The sequence below is a fragment of the Sander lucioperca genome, chromosome 12, assembly GCF_008315115.2.
Source record: "Sander lucioperca isolate FBNREF2018 chromosome 12, SLUC_FBN_1.2, whole genome shotgun sequence".
NCBI lineage: Eukaryota > Metazoa > Chordata > Actinopteri > Perciformes > Percidae > Sander > Sander lucioperca.
Window position 1 is genome coordinate 31585251 of NC_050184.1, and position 16895 is coordinate 31602145.

Below are 16895 nucleotides of genomic sequence, written 5' to 3' on the forward strand. Positions count from 1 at the left end.
TAACGGTACCTTTAATTCAGATGCATGACGGGAATTATAGTACTCTGTAAAGGCTGGAACAAAACAAGTATAGCGATATAAAACTACTACTACCATAATACCGTTCACCTACTTCTTTCGGTTACAAACAATAATGGCGTCGCACGGGGAAGATACAGGTTCCCCGAAGTCTGGTGTTTCTGGGGACCAAATAGAGAGAAAACCCACGGCAGTCTCGTTTGGTTTTACTAAAACAGTTAGCAAATTCAAACCTTCGACTGGAGACGCTGCGGTCAAGAGAGATGACAGAGATTACTTGACCGGAATTGACAGAAAAGAATTGCAAAGGTAGGCAATCTAACGTTATGCTAATGCTAACATGAATTACCCGGCGGCGGTATATTGTTTTTACATAGGTTAGCATTAGCGTCACGGTTACTTTTCCAGCTAACGTTAACTTACATACCGGTGGTAATATGTAAGGTTAACGTTATATCATTAGTGTAACGGTTACTTGTTCAGCTAACTGAGGCTAACATTTCGGTGTTGTGTCGAAATCTGTTTTCCCGTTGATATGGATTTCGCCTCATCCTTACCCTAACCTGAACCAAATCTAACCCCAACCTGTCGTCTTTAACGATGTTTAACCACCAGACCCCAACCACTCCCTAGCTAAATAAGTCACTAATGCAATGGACAATGGCAGTCACTATGCCACCGTCACACCAGCCGTATCGGATGCAGAGTGACCCGTGCAGTGTGAACTGTGGTTTCACCTGGTTTGTGTGGATGCTGATGTCCCTGATGGAGAGTGTCACTTTGTGAGGGATAAATTGCATTACCGGTAGTCTCACACACACACACACACACACACACACACACACACACACACACACACACACACACACACACACACACACATCAAAATAGGGCTGGGTACCGAACTTCGATACTTTTAGGCACCGACCGAACAGCCTCTATAGTATCGAGTATCTGGAATTCAATATTCAATACCACATTTTAATACCAAAATTTGATCAGCGTCTTTGAGCCAATAAGCATGCTGCATGCTTGTACCAAGATATTATAATGCTGGCGATTGGCTGTCTACATGTCGTAGAGGCATGCAGGAAAAACACCACGTTATGCACAGAGACAGGGTTCACGTGTGTTGTTACTAGGGTTGGGCATCGAGAACCGATTCCTACTTGGAATCGTTTCAAAAATTACGATTCCGGTGGAATCGTTTCTTTATTGGAATCGTTTGGGGGATTTGGTTTCAAATCTGATCATGGGTTCCAAATTTAACATGCGCAAGTTTTAGTTTCCGTAGTGGCCAGGCTCTTGTTGTGTTGCAGCCTTGGAGCACAGTAAGCAGCGCTCTAGTGTGGCTTTATTTTACGTTGGAAAAAGCTCAGTAAAACTGCAACCCACCATTGAATCAAAATAAAACTTTCCTCTTATTTGTGAAATAAGCATGTGACCCGTTTCAAATCCCGTTTGTTAAAATCCAAACGATGCCCAACCCTAGTTGTTAATGTAATGTTTGAATTTGTTTTTCTTAAAATGGATTTTAAGAAAAAACGGTATTGAATTCTCTATCGAAAATGTTTGAAGGATACCCAGCCCTACCAACACACAGATTAAATCTCATCTGACGGGGGAAGAGACTTCGAGGCAACCATGTAATATATTGGATAACATTAGTGTAACTGTTACTTTTCCATTCTGATATAACTAGCTCAATATTCAATTTTTAGACCTTATTAGCATGTGTGAAATAGGTGTATACCGTATTTAGCCACAGAAAGTAAATCTTGTTTTGAAGGCCCTGACTGCTACCTCGCTAACTTCCCTCTGCGCTGCAGTTCAAAACCATCCGAGAAGCCCAAAGAGCTCATAATCCCTCTGATCCAGAAGAACCGCTGGCACAGACCCGACCGAGCAGGCCAGAGCGTGGAGTGTAATGTTAGTGGAGGCAAAACACAAGAAACAACCCAAGCCAGTGACTCTGTGGAGTCACAGGCTGTCAAAGAACTCATTGAAGGTGTGTAAATTTAGAAGATATGGTTTCGTGTGTGTATGATTAATGGGAAGGCAGAGATTTTCATAACCTCTCATACAAAGCTCCTTATGCATCTCCAATTTGTGCTTGTAGACTCCCGGAGGCAGCTTGAGCAGTGGCAAAATGGCCCTCAGTCAGAAAGCAACCCGAACCTTGCTATCCCCCTGTTGATGCAAAACAAAGTACCTGACGGCTTTGAGGATGGAGATCATGTGAAGGTGGATCTACGCCCTGAATCTGTAAGTATGGATACCAATTCTATGAGAGAAATAGTCAGAGGTGCATGTTAACTTGTTGCTATACTCAGTGATTGGGTCAGAAAAAGAGCATTCTTGATTTGATCTTTTATGTTTATTTATTTAAGAGACAATGCACACAAATTAACATGAGCAATTGAGTCCATTAATTGAATAAAGTGCCAAATCAATGATAATAACATGAACATTAGTTATCATAGTCTAAATATAGTACTATAGTAAAAACACTCCTATATATCTAGACATTGTTAGCTGATGCTATGTTATTTTGCATCTTTGCCAACATACACATTCATGTAAAATACACATACACGCACCTGGGTGTTGCAGTTATGCTTTTATTTAAGCAAGCTTTCTATTGTTTTCAGCTTGAGTTTGCTGCCTTGCTCAAGGGCATTTGTATAATAGTTGTTTGAGGAAGGAATGGCTCTTAGGCCCTTAGTTAATTGTCAATTTCAATGGTATTCGATGGGAAGACCACAATATAATCTGCTTGAGAGGCATTTCAGTGAGCATATGAAAACGCCTGACAGTACAGTAAAATCTGGTGGAGTGGCTACTTTGACTCAGATTGAAATTTGAGTGTCTGAAAGTGCTGACGGTCAACTGAGGAGAACACCCCTGTGTGCATTCACAGTTGGGCGCATGCGTATGCGTGCAGATGACATTCTCAGTACAGTAAGGCTTGGGTGGCACACAAGCGTCAACATTCTCCCCAGAGACATGCAGGCAACCAATCAGATGTCTCTTCTTTTCATCAGAAACGCTCACACGCCTCGTCACTGTCATCCCATATCTGCTCTCAATCACTGCAGATCTGACTGTCAGAACATGAGAGTCAGGGGAAACTTGCTCGCTGTGCCCCAAGCTCATTTTAATGCAGACTGCTCTGTGAGAGTGGGCTCCCAGCTTCCCTCAGAGGAAAGCCTTCTGTGGAGACAGAGATGAGCAGGGCCATGGCTCTGATGAGGGCTGCTGTGCTGCTGCCTGGTGACTTCAGTCAGCCGGGGCTGAGTCTGACAGCCTGGAGCCAAAAGGCTGAGTAAGACCGGCATCACAAACTGCTCTCTCCTCTGTTAGTCACCACTACACTTCTGTGTGTTTCAGAATTCAGAGATTCCATAAGCACTTCAGCCTGGAAACACATTTTAATGCAGGCTATGGTGTCTGCATTTCTTTGGTTGTTTGAGCTTTTAATGTATGTCTCTTGATTTACAAAAAAATAATATCATGGTATGTGTTTTAGTCGACAGAGGCAGATTACGATAGCGTTCCTGTAGAGGCTTATGGACTCGCTATGCTTAAAGGGATGGGCTGGAATAAAGAGGAAGGCATCGGACGCACCTTTAAGCAGTAAGTAGTAAGAAACTGACAACTCAAGCTACTACGCTAAACATTCTTAAGTTCCAGCTGATCAAGTGTGAGCATTTGCCACTTTTCTCAGTTTTATATCTTTGTAAACTGAATATCTTTTGGTTTTGGACTGTTTGTCCAACAAGATATTTGAAGACGTCACCCTGTGCTCTCTGAGTGTGCAATAAGCATTTCTCGTATTTTTTTTTTTAATTTGTTTTTTACGTCTCATATCCTATCTGGGATTAATGGCCAATTAAGTCAGTGATGGAATTTGTTAAATTTGAAGTCATTTTTACATTTTTTTTTATTCTGATCTGGACATAGAATGTATTTTCCACTATGAAAATTGTTACTAGTGAAAATCTGAATATTTTTGCACATATGCAAAATATTATAGACGGCAGTTGTATAAAAGCCTTTTTCATAAGGAGGAGCAATTGATGGGATCACACTTATATCTGTACTCAAGTAGCCTAGTAGCCTACATTTAGTCTCAAACTGTGTGCTCCTCCAGCCTCTTTTACATCCTGCACATCTCTTTGTTTATTGATTTCATTCTGTTGTCCCCTGCCTGCTCAGACATGTGAAGCCAATCGAACACCAGCTCCGTCCAAAAGGTTTGGGTCTTGGAGCTGATCGTTCAGCGATAAAGGACCTGGAGCCCACTAGACATAAGCGCCCCCCCAAGCCAGGCGAGGAGCGAGAGAAGGAGGAGGAACTAGTGATGGGCCCAGGCGGCTGTGTCCTGGTGGAGTCGGGGGCACATAAAGACTTGTATGGCAAGGTAGAGTTGATCTGAAATGTGTTTGCATCAATAATAATCATCATCTGTTGACATGCAGTTATTTCCAGAAACAGGAGTAAGGTAACACACAACTATTTGTTTTTATGTCTATGTATTGTTTTCTCTGAATAACTTACTTGTCATAACCTTTCATTCATGTGCTGCAGATTGAAGGCGTTGATGCAGACAACGCTCGAGTTGTGGTGAAGCTGGCCATTGGTGGCAGGTCAGCGACAATCAGCCAGTATGCTATTAAACTGGTTGGGCGCCAGGAATACGACAAAAACAGTAAAGACCTCAGTAAGTAACTCTCAAAGGAATATGAAAAGGTTAACATTCGTGGGAAAAGATCTGGATGCCAAATTTAGATGATATTTCACTTCATTTTGGTAACATTTATCATCAAATGCCAAAATCCAGGTTGCCCCTACGCTCATTTTAACCAATTATGATGCTTTTTTATTACATTTAAACCAGTTATGTAATGACAGTAGCAATAGAATAGTTTTATTAAACAGAAATGAGCAGTAGTGAACTTTAGGTTGTTTGTTGTTATTGTTTACTTTAAGTTGTCACATGTCACAAGTTTCCAGTTGAAGGAACACATCTGAAGCTGGCTCCTGTTTGTAGAGCTGATTTGCCGATTGATAGAAAACAAATTGCAATATTTTTGATAATCGATTAATTATATAACTTATTTTCAAAGCAAAAATGCCTAATAAAATTAAAAAAAAAGATAAAGAACTTGGGCTTTGGGAAACTAGGATGGGCATTTCCTAACATTTCACAGGCCAAACTATAATCAAGAAAATAACAGATTACTCTATGGTGAAAAGAATTGTTAGTCGACGCATTGGTTGTGTGAGACGCTGACTGGGCTAAGCAGGTTTATCCTCTAATCTCGAATCACATTTCAGCCCACAAAACAGCTTTTATTTTTAGCAATAAGAGAGTAGAGAATAAATACACAACTGCTTCGAATAGCTGACACTCACAACACTGCAGTGTTTATGTTTGGATGTTTGCCATATTTCACCTAATGCCATGCTAACCAGGTTTTTCCCGCTGATCAGGTCGCCTCGGTAAAGCCCACAAAGACAAGGAAAAGGAGAAGGAGAAAGAGCGAGAGAAGGAGCAACAGAGACGGGAGGAGAAAGAGAGGCGAAGTAATGGCGACGAGGTAAAACCCAAGTCTTCGGAAAGAGATGGAGGAAAAGATGAGAGGAAGAGGAAACACAGAGAATCAAGTCAAGACAGGTACACTTATACCTTTACCACACTGCGATACTTCTCATTTCCATTTATTGGTTAATAATTTGTCCAAAGTAAACATACTGCGTTTCCTCTGTAGAGCGAGGCCTCCAGTGAAAGAGGCAAGGCGACCACCGCCCCCCCCTTCCTGGCTCCAGAGAGACTTGAAAGTTCGCTTTGTAGACAAAGCTTTCAAAGGGGGCAGGTACTACAACTCAAAGGTAGGTAAACATTGGGTTTCATTATTTTTGATGAATTAAATTAGCACTGAAATGGGAGCAGTCAAAAACATACCATTAAAAGGTAGCTGCCCAGTCCCAGAAAAAGTATGGAATATTGCACCATATCTTAAGTTGCAGTGTTTTAATTATAAATGTTGGGTTTCTAGCATAGCTGTTCAGCTCAGTCTTGTTTTTCTTCTAGATGCGTGTAGAGGATGTCCTGACACCGACTATCTGTGTGTGTCGAACTGAGGAGGGAAGAGTGTTAGACGGTGAGTCATTAGTGCCATCTCATTTTCTCATAAAGAAATGATCAGTGCCTTATTGGCTAAGATTGTCCTGATACAGATACATAAGTGACATTTAATATCTGAATTATTAGTGAAGAGGTAACCACTCTACCCCTGAGTGTTGAATGTTTGAATAACCTACCGTTTATTCTTTTGGTATCAGATGTGAAGCAGGACATGCTGGAAACCATTATTCCAAAAAGTGAATGTGATTCCATAATGGTTGTACTGGGCGAGCACAGAGGACAGGTAAGCAAAGGATAGTCTTTTTTTGCAGGATGTGTGTACTGTACTGTAACTAATAACAGCGCGTCCATTTGTTTGTTCAGGTCGGCCGTATTCTCCAACGGGACAAGAACAAGTGCAAAGCGATGGTTCAGCTCGACCGACATGATGAGAAAGTGTTCACGTTGGATTATGACACCATTTGTCACTATGTAGGAGCAGCAGACCGCTGATTCAAATATCCCCTGTCCTTTTCCATCCCATCTGAAATGTTGTTTTGTGTTATTCAAAAATAATGGATTTTAAAGCTTTGCAATTTTGTAATAAAACATTGTCAAGAATTTTATTTGTACAGATGTTATTACAAGATCTACCACCATCCCATAAAGAAAAGTTGCAATGAGTCATTTCCAAAGTAGTCTTTACATTTATTAGCAAATGAAGTCCTCTAATGGCTTTAGTAACAACAAAAAGGTCAATCTTTAGGTCATATAAAAACATATTTACAACTGTTCTACATGTTTGACAAGAGTATAAATGCACTGGTGGTGTAAAAGCTCAGCACTCAATTTCTGACATTTACAGGTTTTAGAATGAAAAGACAACTGTCAGTCTGTAATGGCAAATGTTAAGATGAGACTAACTGTACAGCTGTGTCTTTGTAGCTGTTAGGGGTGTGCAAAAAAATCGATTCACATTCGTATCGCGAGTTCAAGCTCTACCGATTCAAAATCGATTCATAGAATTCCAAAAATCGATTCATATTTAAAAATGGCGTGTATGCTATTGTCCTGAAATGATTTTAACTCGCCATTCCCATAGATGGCGCTGCATCTAATTCACGCTGATGCCTGGGCACTCAAAAGAAGTGCAGCAGTAGTTTAGTTGGCGCAAACAATGGCAAACCTCACAGAATTATTCAACCTGCTCGATCCTGCTCGAAAGTAACTACATTTACATACTTTTTTTTTATCGAGAATTGTTTTAAATCGAAAATCGATTTTCGAATCGTGAGCCTAAAAATCGTTATTGAATCGTGACATTTTCTGAATCGTGCACCCCAAATAGCTGTTCCCCGGGAGCTCGGCTTACTCCTTGGGTAGTTGGTTTGCTGCGTTAGCCCGGAGCACGGCTCCGGGACTGGGGTAGGGCCGCTGCTGGAACAGGGGGCCCGCCGCTGTGGTATCTGCACCCGTCTTTGCTTCATTACGCTTGGGCAGGCCGGTTGACCAATTGCCCCTGTAAAGATAAATACGTTTGATTTGATAAATGGATTGGCTTTATACATTTTGCTTATATTTTAAAGAGGCACATCAAAATCAGTTTACTGGACAAATTTAGTTCTTCTGTGGCTCTGGATGAGCTTTGTCAAGTCTGAGAAAATAATCTCATCTTGGCCCTGGAGACTCTAGAACACAAAGCCTGTGTTACAAACAGGGTTGTGGAGTTTAAATGATGTGTCTGTTTACCAGACAGGGAAGGTCTAATAAAAAGATGTGTTAAATTACATTGTGGGAATTGTAGGATTTAGAATTTTTTCCAACTCGACTCATACTGGTGATTGAAAGGCCTCTAATGTTTTTATTTTGTTCTGTTTGTCTCTCCCAACGCTATGGAAGTGCAATACAATATATCTGGAGTACTCCTTTAAAGATGGGACCAAGAGCTTTGATTATCATGACTGTAAATACTGTACCTTGGGGCATCAGAATAAGCACTTGGATCCATGGGGTCCATCTCATCATCTTTTCTCCCTGAAAGTAAAATAATGTTACTTCCATTCATGTAAAAAGCATCATTAATTTGAAAATGATTGTGTCGTATGAAACAGATGTGATCATTACCTCTTTTGTTCTTACTGTACGGAGCAGTGTCCTCTCTCCTCAGCTTTCTTCTGTCTCTGTCCCTCCCTTCATCCCTCTCTCGGTCTCTGTCCCGTTCCCGATCTTTGTCTCTTTCCCGCTCTCGCTCTCTGTCTGGCTTCTCAAACGGCCTCTCAACTCTTTCATCTCCTCCCTCAACTGAAAAATAAAGGCAAAAGTTACAAAATTAACCAAAAACAAACTGCATTCTGACATTATTGGCCGAGTGATAATAAGCCCTGCAATGATTTGTGAGTCATACATGAGTAGTACGTGATAACAGATTCCCATGGTGGTAGGATTGCAATGATCAATCACAATTGCGTCAAAAAGGTTATTTTACGGAGGCTTTCTAATGCCATACCTCTAATTTTCTTGGCAGGTTTTGTTACCACTGCAGTTGGGTCATTTGGGGACAACCACGCCACCAAATCTGTCTCCACATTCCAGTAATAGGGAAGACCACTGCGGATTGAAGGAAAAGGAAAAGCAAATGGTTGAATTTGCTGGAATAACTAACTTAATAATAATAATAATAATAATAATAATAGGAAATGTACTAATTGAAATTGATGATTGAAAACACAACTCTGCATAGCAGTAGTTATAGTGTAGTGAAGTAGTGTAATTATCAAGGATAAAAACACTGTATACAGACACAAAGAATATAAAATATCACAAAAGAAAAATCCAAAGTCGCTTTTTATTTCATAATGTCATTTTTCCAAATGACAATTTTATTTTCTAATTTTCTTCATTATATAAATCAGGCCACAAATGACTGAGAAACCATATTATCGACACTAATCTTACATCAAAATATTAGAATTACTGACCACAAAAACACAGACCCATTATGACCTTTTAAAATAACTTACGCCAGAGATAGAATTAGGTTGACATTCCGGTGTAATTTGTTAATAAAAAACCTGCAGTGTTTGAAGCTCAGTTTGACCCCATAAAAACATATTTGAGCAAACAAACAAATATGATTGTATGGGACTTTCACCATCTAAAAACACTTAAAAGAAAAATGTTTAGGTATGTAAAAGAAAAATGTCAGTCAACAGCAACAACTTCTTGTAGAAATCATGTATACGTACCAAGCAGGGTCAAACACTTTATACCAGTTTGGTGGTAGATTCTCCACTCTCGTGGATTCGTAATCTACGTTGTTGTCATCGTAATCTTCGGCAATAATCTCCTCATCTACCTCTGGATGAATTGGAGAAGAAAAGCTGTTACGTGACACACGAAAAACTAAAAATGTCTGAATGCTATGCGCCTAGGGTTTTCTTGTCAAATGTTTTCTACTACCTTGGTCTGATGGTTTAACAATCCCTCTCTTGGCCAAGCGGGCCAGCAGCGCCGCAGGTAGAGGCATCCTGCAACAGAGAGAAGGGAGGATTAACTCATGATGATGATGATGTTGATGATGATGATGATGCAACCAGGACGGCAAACCTTCATCCACCGACTTCAGCAGATGGAAGCAGGGATACACAGATAATGGCCTCTATCCAAAAAAAAAAGATACTTAACCCAATCATCAAAATATAATGAAATTGATAAGAAAACAAAAGAGCTTTATTTAACTATTTATTGAGGATTGACTATTTTCCAGTTTAGCGCTGTTTATTAGAATGGTCTCCTTAGATATGTTTTTTGTTCCCTGTAACTGTCTTAGCTTACCCTTGTCTTTCATGTAGGTGGAATATTTTTATGGAATTTCTCTTGAAGTCAGAGTCTCTTGAATCTAAAATTTGAAATATATGTTTAGTTCTTTGTATGTATTTTTGGCTTATGTGACACTAAACTGAATAATGTGTAGGTTTTGGGTTGTTGGTTTTTGTTGGTTAGGGAAAACAAGCAAATTGATGACAACATATTTGACATTTTAGACATTTTATAGAACACCAAACAATTGATGGATTCATCGAGAAAATAATTGCCAGATTTATCAACAGTGCTTTAAAAAGAAACCCCAAACTAAAGTGTTTGGTGGTGTGGACAGCTTCAAAACATTACAATTACATTTCGCAACATTAAGATAACTTAATAATAGTGGGTAATTTCCCACCATCACTGCAAAGTACTTCTATAGTCAGAGTGGCATGGGCCACCCCATTATCCTAAACTAGGATTCATTGTGTTGGTACTATACACTATGACTGTATTTTTTTTAATGTATATTGTTCTACTTTGTATGCAGCCTACGTTTGGAGGTACAATTTCTTTTTGAGGACTTAAAGAATAAAGTATGGAAGCGTTATATTACATTTGTTATGGTGCCACTCTTGGTGTTGTGCTGTGATTGGCTTTTACATAATAATAATTTTAAAAAAAAACAGACACAGGAATGTAAGAAAATGTAAGCTACTGTAATGTTAGTAATGAGCAGTTAATGAAGAAATAGTAAACCAATGCTATTCCGATGATGTGTGCACATACTTCACGAATAACGCCTGACCACCCCTTAGGACACGCTACTGTCTACAGTAAGACACAGAGCAACAGGACTAAACACGGATGTAACAAAGACAGAATTGTCTAACAGCTGTGACTCTCCTCAAGTTATCCTGAGATGTAAGGAAAGGTCCCTGAATCAGGATTAAAGCCTGAGAGTAGTTGAGAAGACTTCACTGAAATAAAACGGTTCACCATTTTTCATCCCTGCATGCTTTTGTACCTCTGCGGCTCCCGGTAAGTTAAAACGTTAGCTTGTTTTGCTAGGCTACTTTAAGCTGCTCGGTTTTGGACAAAGTCGTCTTTATAAATAAGTTAGACATTCTGCATTTTGAACTCAATCGCGTTATGCACGATATAACATTTATTTGCATAAAATTACTGCATCGTTCGCTCGATGACGCCAATGGCAGCCACTGGATGAATAAAGCAACGCACACACCCATGCGATTCATAAATTCCCCTAAACTACACTAACATTAAAACCTACACTTATATAGATAAGTTAATGAATGAAAATCAATCAACGTTACCTATTTTTTTTTTTAAGAAAATCGCCTCTCTGATCTTCGAGGAGAGTGGACGACACGACTTCCCACAACACCACACGGCGCGCACAATGATGACGTGGCTCCGTTCTCCTGACGACAACAAAACATGGAGGAATATGCCCGTGAACCTTGGTAAGTTTAGTTTTTTTAAAACATTTCCCTATCATTGTATCTTCAACATTTTTATCCTCGGAAATAGTGTTGTCCTTTTAATGTCATGTTAAAGTTGTTGTGAGAGTGAACGGAAAAGGCTCTGTGCGTTAGCCGGTTAGCTTAGTGTTAGTGGGTCAGGGATATAAAGAGATAAAGCTGTATAATACAGCATATAGTCTGAGCTTCAGAAACCTTTTACATGTAAGTGTGTGTGTGTGTTTTTTTCTGTGACAGCTGGAGGTATTGTCAACAGAAAAATACACCATAAAATACAATTCAGTCGTGTTACTCATAATAGTATAGCTCAGTTTAATGGTGTGTGAATTTGACAAAGCTTTCCCTGACCAACAGAGAGAAAGACTAATGTAAACTAAAGACAGACAAACCAGGACAGGGACTATAACTGTGATATTACTGGCGGCTTACGTGCAGTTTAGTTTCACAAATTATTTTCCAAAAACTGAGTGTGCCAAATGATGAGGGTCTTATTTGAGACAGGTTAGGGTTAGGGTTAGGGTTAGGGTAGCACAGGTAGTTTAGCAGGTTCGTAATTAATTAAGGACATTGTATGGGGAATTTGTGACACTAGACTGCACGTATACCATTACTGGCACATGCAGGGGTCTTGCCAAAATTCCTGGCTATGATTGTTTCTGTATTTATTGTTTATTTCATATTAATGTTTAATATGTCTGTTTGCTTATGTATGCACCAACCACCAAGGCAAATTCCTTTTCTGATTTTGATTAAAATATATGTACTAAATATGACTGCTATTTTACAGTTGAAAGTACCTACTTGTTTGTAAGAAGATGGACTCCTGTCATTCTAGGCCTTGATTTAGAATAACTTAAACATACTGTGATATGCATGTTGAATGAAGCTCAACCACAAGGTGACCCCCCCCTTTTTTTTCTTGTTTTGTTGCTATAACCTTTCCTTGAGAGAGTGTTTGTGGGTGTGTATGGGTTTGTGTTGGTATTGTATTGCTAAAATTGCCAGCAATGTTTAATATGGGCAATAAAGTTAAAACAAATAAGAAAGAAAAGAAAAGATAAGATAAGCCTTTATTTTTCCTCAGAGGCGTAATTTGGTTGTTGCAACAACACAAGGACAGAAATAAGTACAAATAAAGAGAGAAAGATAGAAAAAAAAATAGGAAGAGGTTTATAAAACTAAAATAAGATTACAAGTAAAAATAGAAAATATGTGATGCAATTAGTATTAGCAAAGTCAGCAAGGTATAGCATATGTCAATGAAACATCCAAAATCATTGCAGTAGCACAGTGTGATTTCTGTTATGGTACCAAATCTCTCTCCACAATAAACTCTTTTGAATGACAATATATGGACACATTACATTACAAAGCCTATGTATACATACTTTGTTTATGTTTCCATCTTTAATTTGTCTCCCCTCTCTTCTTAATTCATTCGGCAGTCCCTGGAGAATAGTGGATGACTGTGGAGGTGCTTTCACCATGGGTGCAATTGGGGGAGGAGTGTTCCAGTCGATCAAGGGCTTTCGTAATGCCCCTGCAGTGAGTTCACTGCGTAATGATAATAACTGTTATATTTGCTCTGACTGTCGTCACTTTAAGAGGCAGAATTCAACAGTTCTCCAATGTTTCAGGGTGTTGGACAGAGACTGAGAGGAAGTGCAAACGCAGTGAGAATAAGAGCTCCACAGATTGGAGGTGAGGAGGTCTTCTTTTGTAACCATGAATTGTTTCCTTTGCTGTAGCTCTTGGAGTCTTAATATGCTTATGGCACATGTTAGAGTTAAATATAATCATTCCTTTGTTCATATTAAATGCAAAAAGGTTTGTTATATGTGGGTAGCTAGAGCCCACTTATTACATTTTATTTGCCGATAACTAAAATCACACATTAAACCAGAATAACAAACACTCGCTGGCTTGCTTTTGGTGGTTTTGCAGGTAGCTTTGCTGTGTGGGGAGGGCTCTTCTCCACAATCGACTGTGGTTTAGTTCGCCTGAGAGGGAAAGAGGATCCTTGGAACTCTATAACAAGCGGTGCCATGACTGGGGCCATCCTGGCAGCCCGCAGTAAGAGAAAGTCCATATATTACCATGAACTGACCACATCAAATTAACTAGTGTGAGTCAAAGAATTTTGTGTTTTTTTCCAGGTGGGCCGTTAACTATGATGGGCTCTGCCATGATGGGGGGAATATTGCTCGCTCTCATTGAGGGTTTTGGGATCCTTCTAACCAGATATACAGCGCAGCAGTTTCAGAACCGTAAGTGAAGCTGATTGAGTTAGGCAAATGGCTATAATCAATATTTTTTTATATTACTTATATGTAAATAGTGTCACTTGTAGTGATGAACTCACAGAAAATGATCACCTCTACTGTTCCCCTCAGCTCTACAGAGTGTTTCAGCATCTTTTACCTCACAGGTTTTTTTGTGCGGTCTGCAACGTTACTGTTTTGGTTCACTATCACCACTCTCAAAGCGTTGTTTTAAGTGGAAAAAAAAGCTGTAAAAATCAACTATATGCTAACAGCCTAGCATCAAAGAGCAGACAGACAAAGGTGGAAACTAGCTGCTGAACATTGTGAAACTATTTACTGCTATTTGAAGAGCCTGACTTACATTTGTCAAGTGGACAAGCAATGTAGTCTATATTCTTGACGTTCCACTTCCGGGATTGCTCCGTTGCCGCCGGAAAATCCGCCGGATTTCACTCATTTAGGCCGGATATCTGTTGCCTTGGGCTTCCTTTGTGTTGTAATTCTAAACTCCGGTGGATTTATGAGGACTATGGTTAACTGCTCCTCAGATCTCTGCAGGGTAAATCCAGACAGCTAGCTAGACTATCTGTCCAATCAGAGTTTTCGGTTGCACGACTAAAACAAATTTTAAACGTACATGTTCCACCAAAACAAGTTCCTTCCGAGCCTATTTTGCAGCGGCACCGTTGCTCCGTCCAGAGCTTAGCGCCGCCCAAGGCGATTGTGATTGGTTTAAAGAAATGCCAATAAACCAGAGCACGTTTTCCTCCCATCCCTGAATGCTATGTGGACTAGCCAGACCCTCCTCCAGCGCGCTTTGGAGGAAGGTCTGGCAAAGCAAGACTACTTGCAGCGTGACTCCAAATTATTGCCAAAGTTGCTCCGTATCTGCTGGATATGTAAATAGGCTACTGTTTGTTAACAAATTCACCATATAAACTTAAATGGCAATAATATGTCCAGTGGTGTGTTCACAGTTGTTTCCACCACCCCTAAGTGCCCAAAACATCCATTATTGTAGGTTTAAATGAACAAGAGGAGAGTCTTTGAGTCCCTCAAAGTACTCATGCAATGTAATTAGAGTCTCCTTTTCTACCGAACACAAGTATTCTCCATGCATTATGGCTAATGACCCACTTATGCAAAGTAATAACCCTTAGTGAATGACCACAGTTTGCAACTGGTAGCCCACTGTTGCAGTCTGCCCAGTGTGAGAAAGGCCTCTTTAAACAGAGATCCTTTAGGTTTTTTGCTTTGTATTTTTAGTATTCCTCTAAATAACTGGTCAAATGTAGAAAATGTGGTGTCAAAGCACCTCCAGCAGAGCTACAATGGTTTGTAAAAGTACATGTCTTGATGTCAGTCCTGTAGAAGCCAAAGACAGCCAAATAATAAGTCATTTTATTATTTACACCTGTGCTTTTCCTACTATGACATGTCCAAATGTCTTCCTCGAAAAAGGCCTATTCTGTGAAAAATAGGAAGTCACTAGTGAATAAAGTGGGCTCATCAAAGGTTAATTGAACCTTTACTTTAAAGGTCTAAGTGCACATATATTGTATATTGATTATATTAATACCATGGATGAACAGGATACTGTCACAGAAACCTGAGAAATTCACTTTTTTGTGTCCTCCTTGTTTTCTTCAGCTATTCCCTTTGCAGAGGACCCCAGTCAGTTACCTCCAAAGGATGGAGGTCAGCAGCAGCAGCAGCAGGGGGCAAAGGGGCAGTTTCAGTAGAGAGCAACAGGGACTGAGACCAGCTGTGGACACAGTGAGTCAGACCAAAGAGTAGTGGGGCGACACCAGACGTTACAGCAGGTATCAGGATGACCAGGATGTGGAGATACTGGTCTCTATGGTGGTGTCAAGTAGTTGCACTATGTTCTTATACCTCAGGGGCAAATTACTGTGAGTTTAAGTTATTTATGAGTGAATGTTTGTGACAAACCTCATCTTTGCACCTCCAGCATCTCATGCAAGACTTTCTGTATTAACGGTTATTCTGTCTTCACTATGATTTGGCTTAAAATCAATTTGATTATTCAACATGCGGGCAACATCTATACATTAAAGGAACAGTTTGACATTTTGGGAAATCTGCTTATTTGTTTCGGTGCTGAGAGTTAGATGGGAACATCAACCACTCTCTGCTGGAGCTAGCAGTCGCTTAGCTTAGTACAACAACAAGGGGAAACAGCTAGCCTGGCTTTGTCCAAAAGTGTAAAAAAAAAAAAAAAACCGACCAGCACCTCTAAATCCCACTAATTAACATGTTATATGTTGTTTGTTTAATTCGTACAAAAATCAAAGTGTAAAAATTATTTTCTGGGGGTTTATGTGCCAGAATGTTTCTTGGATGGGGCGCAGTGACTTGCTGGAGCCTTGAGTTGACATCTATCACATGTAATTATTGCCAAGAAAGCGTAAATAAGTTTTTCCCAAAACATTAAACTATTCATTTAAGCTTCCAATGATCTTACACTTGTATGCACAGATTTAGTAAACAGTGAAGTCAGTGTTTTAATGGCTGCAAGGCAGAAAGGTAGAGTAATAAGAAAAATGAGATGTCAGTGAGGTTTTACCATAGAAAGTGGTATTCTGAGAGTAGGGTAGTTTTAAGTCTTTTATTATGTGTCAGCTGTGACAACCAATGCAAAGAACTGTGTGTGTGTGTGTGTGTGTGTTTAAATGATGTGTGTGCTTTAAGATGTGTCCTCAGTCCAAAACCTCAGTCCATTCTTTGTTTGCAGTTTCTCTCAATAAGGTCTTGCCTCACCCGGCAGCTTTTGTCATTTTGAATCATTGTTCAATTGTTATAATCTTAAGTATTAGAAGGATGAGCACATATCGTGGAAAATATGGCTTGAATTACTAATAGATGCACCTCTAGTCACTTTGATCGCTGCATTATCCATCGAGCAACCGAGCACCTTTTTAAACTCCATCTCTCTGTCTGTTTTCTTAAAATTGTAGCATATGCTACAGGAGAGAGATGGTGCAGTGTGATCCAGTGTTTAGCTGTCAAACTATGTATAGAAAAAAATGTTTATTGTATGTATTGTGTTAATTTATTTGTTTCGCAAAAGCTGATAAAAAACAATAAAGGCATTAAATGTTCTTTTAAGACTTTAGATGGTGTTATTTTTTCACATGGCCCTACCTTTAGAAA

The 16895-nt window shown here is 39.6% G+C and overlaps 3 protein-coding genes across 6 annotated transcripts; 2 read left to right on the plus strand and 1 right to left on the minus strand.

Moving 5' to 3' along the window:
• The first annotated feature begins 59 nt into the window (after nucleotides 1–59).
• gpkow (G patch domain and KOW motifs) lies at nucleotides 60–6769 on the plus strand. Of its 2 annotated transcripts, none has more exons than XM_031290398.2 (11): nucleotides 60–327; nucleotides 1848–2026; nucleotides 2138–2283; nucleotides 3548–3654; nucleotides 4237–4441; nucleotides 4609–4741; nucleotides 5515–5698; nucleotides 5793–5913; nucleotides 6116–6185; nucleotides 6367–6452; nucleotides 6533–6769. In XM_031290398.2, exons 1-11 carry the CDS (start codon nucleotides 134–136, stop codon nucleotides 6659–6661), a joined length of 1554 nt encoding a protein of 517 aa, XP_031146258.1. In that variant the 5' UTR covers nucleotides 60–133; the 3' UTR covers nucleotides 6662–6769. The 2 variants fall into 2 exon arrangements, with proteins under 2 accessions (XP_031146258.1, XP_035864382.1); XM_036008489.1 differs by having other exon boundaries at nucleotides 5515–5697; nucleotides 5780–5913.
• Nucleotides 6770–6839: 70 nt separating this feature from the next.
• On the minus strand, nucleotides 6840–11402 carry pqbp1 (polyglutamine binding protein 1). Of its 3 annotated transcripts, none has more exons than XM_031290425.2 (8): nucleotides 11297–11402; nucleotides 9608–9675; nucleotides 9394–9505; nucleotides 8655–8755; nucleotides 8273–8449; nucleotides 8125–8182; nucleotides 7495–7667; nucleotides 6840–7097 (listed from the first exon to the last, which is right to left on the minus strand). In XM_031290425.2, exons 2-7 carry the CDS (start codon nucleotides 9672–9674, stop codon nucleotides 7517–7519), a joined length of 666 nt encoding a protein of 221 aa, XP_031146285.1. In that variant the 5' UTR covers nucleotide 9675; nucleotides 11297–11402; the 3' UTR covers nucleotides 6840–7097; nucleotides 7495–7516. The 3 variants fall into 3 exon arrangements, with proteins under 3 accessions (XP_031146285.1, XP_035864387.1, XP_035864388.1); XM_036008494.1 differs by having other exon boundaries at nucleotides 6840–7096; nucleotides 7514–7667; nucleotides 11290–11397; XM_036008495.1 differs by having other exon boundaries at nucleotides 9608–9677; nucleotides 11291–11366.
• On the plus strand, nucleotides 11329–16843 carry timm17b (translocase of inner mitochondrial membrane 17 homolog B (yeast)). Its single transcript, XM_031290438.2, has 6 exons — nucleotides 11329–11439; nucleotides 12903–13002; nucleotides 13095–13158; nucleotides 13402–13530; nucleotides 13614–13724; nucleotides 15372–16843. The coding sequence occupies exons 1-6, from the start codon at nucleotides 11414–11416 to the stop codon at nucleotides 15461–15463; spliced, it is 522 nt and encodes a 173-aa protein (XP_031146298.1). The 5' UTR covers nucleotides 11329–11413; the 3' UTR covers nucleotides 15464–16843.
• The last annotated feature ends 52 nt before the right edge of the window (nucleotides 16844–16895 follow it).

Coding starts and splice junctions, on each gene's coding strand:
- gpkow (XM_036008489.1), top strand. CDS start 134: ATGGCGTCGCACGGGGAAGATACAGGTTCCCCGAAGTCTGGTGTTTCT. Junction 2,027..2,137: donor TGTCAAAGAACTCATTGAAG/GTGTGTAAATTT, acceptor TTGTGCTTGTAG/ACTCCCGGAGGCAGCTTGAG. Junction 5,698..5,779: donor CAGAGAATCAAGTCAAGACA/GGTACACTTATA, acceptor TAAACATACTGC/GTTTCCTCTGTAGAGCGAGG.
- pqbp1 (XM_031290425.2), bottom strand. CDS start 9,674: ATGCCTCTACCTGCGGCGCTGCTGGCCCGCTTGGCCAAGAGAGGGATT. Junction 9,506..9,607: donor TGTTAAACCATCAGACCAAG/GTAGTAGAAAAC, acceptor CAATTCATCCAG/AGGTAGATGAGGAGATTATT. Junction 8,183..8,272: donor GTACAGTAAGAACAAAAGAG/GTAATGATCACA, acceptor TTTTACTTTCAG/GGAGAAAAGATGATGAGATG.
- timm17b (XM_031290438.2), top strand. CDS start 11,414: ATGGAGGAATATGCCCGTGAACCTTG. Junction 13,003..13,094: donor GCTTTCGTAATGCCCCTGCA/GTGAGTTCACTG, acceptor CCAATGTTTCAG/GGTGTTGGACAGAGACTGAG. Junction 13,725..15,371: donor AGCGCAGCAGTTTCAGAACC/GTAAGTGAAGCT, acceptor TGTTTTCTTCAG/CTATTCCCTTTGCAGAGGAC.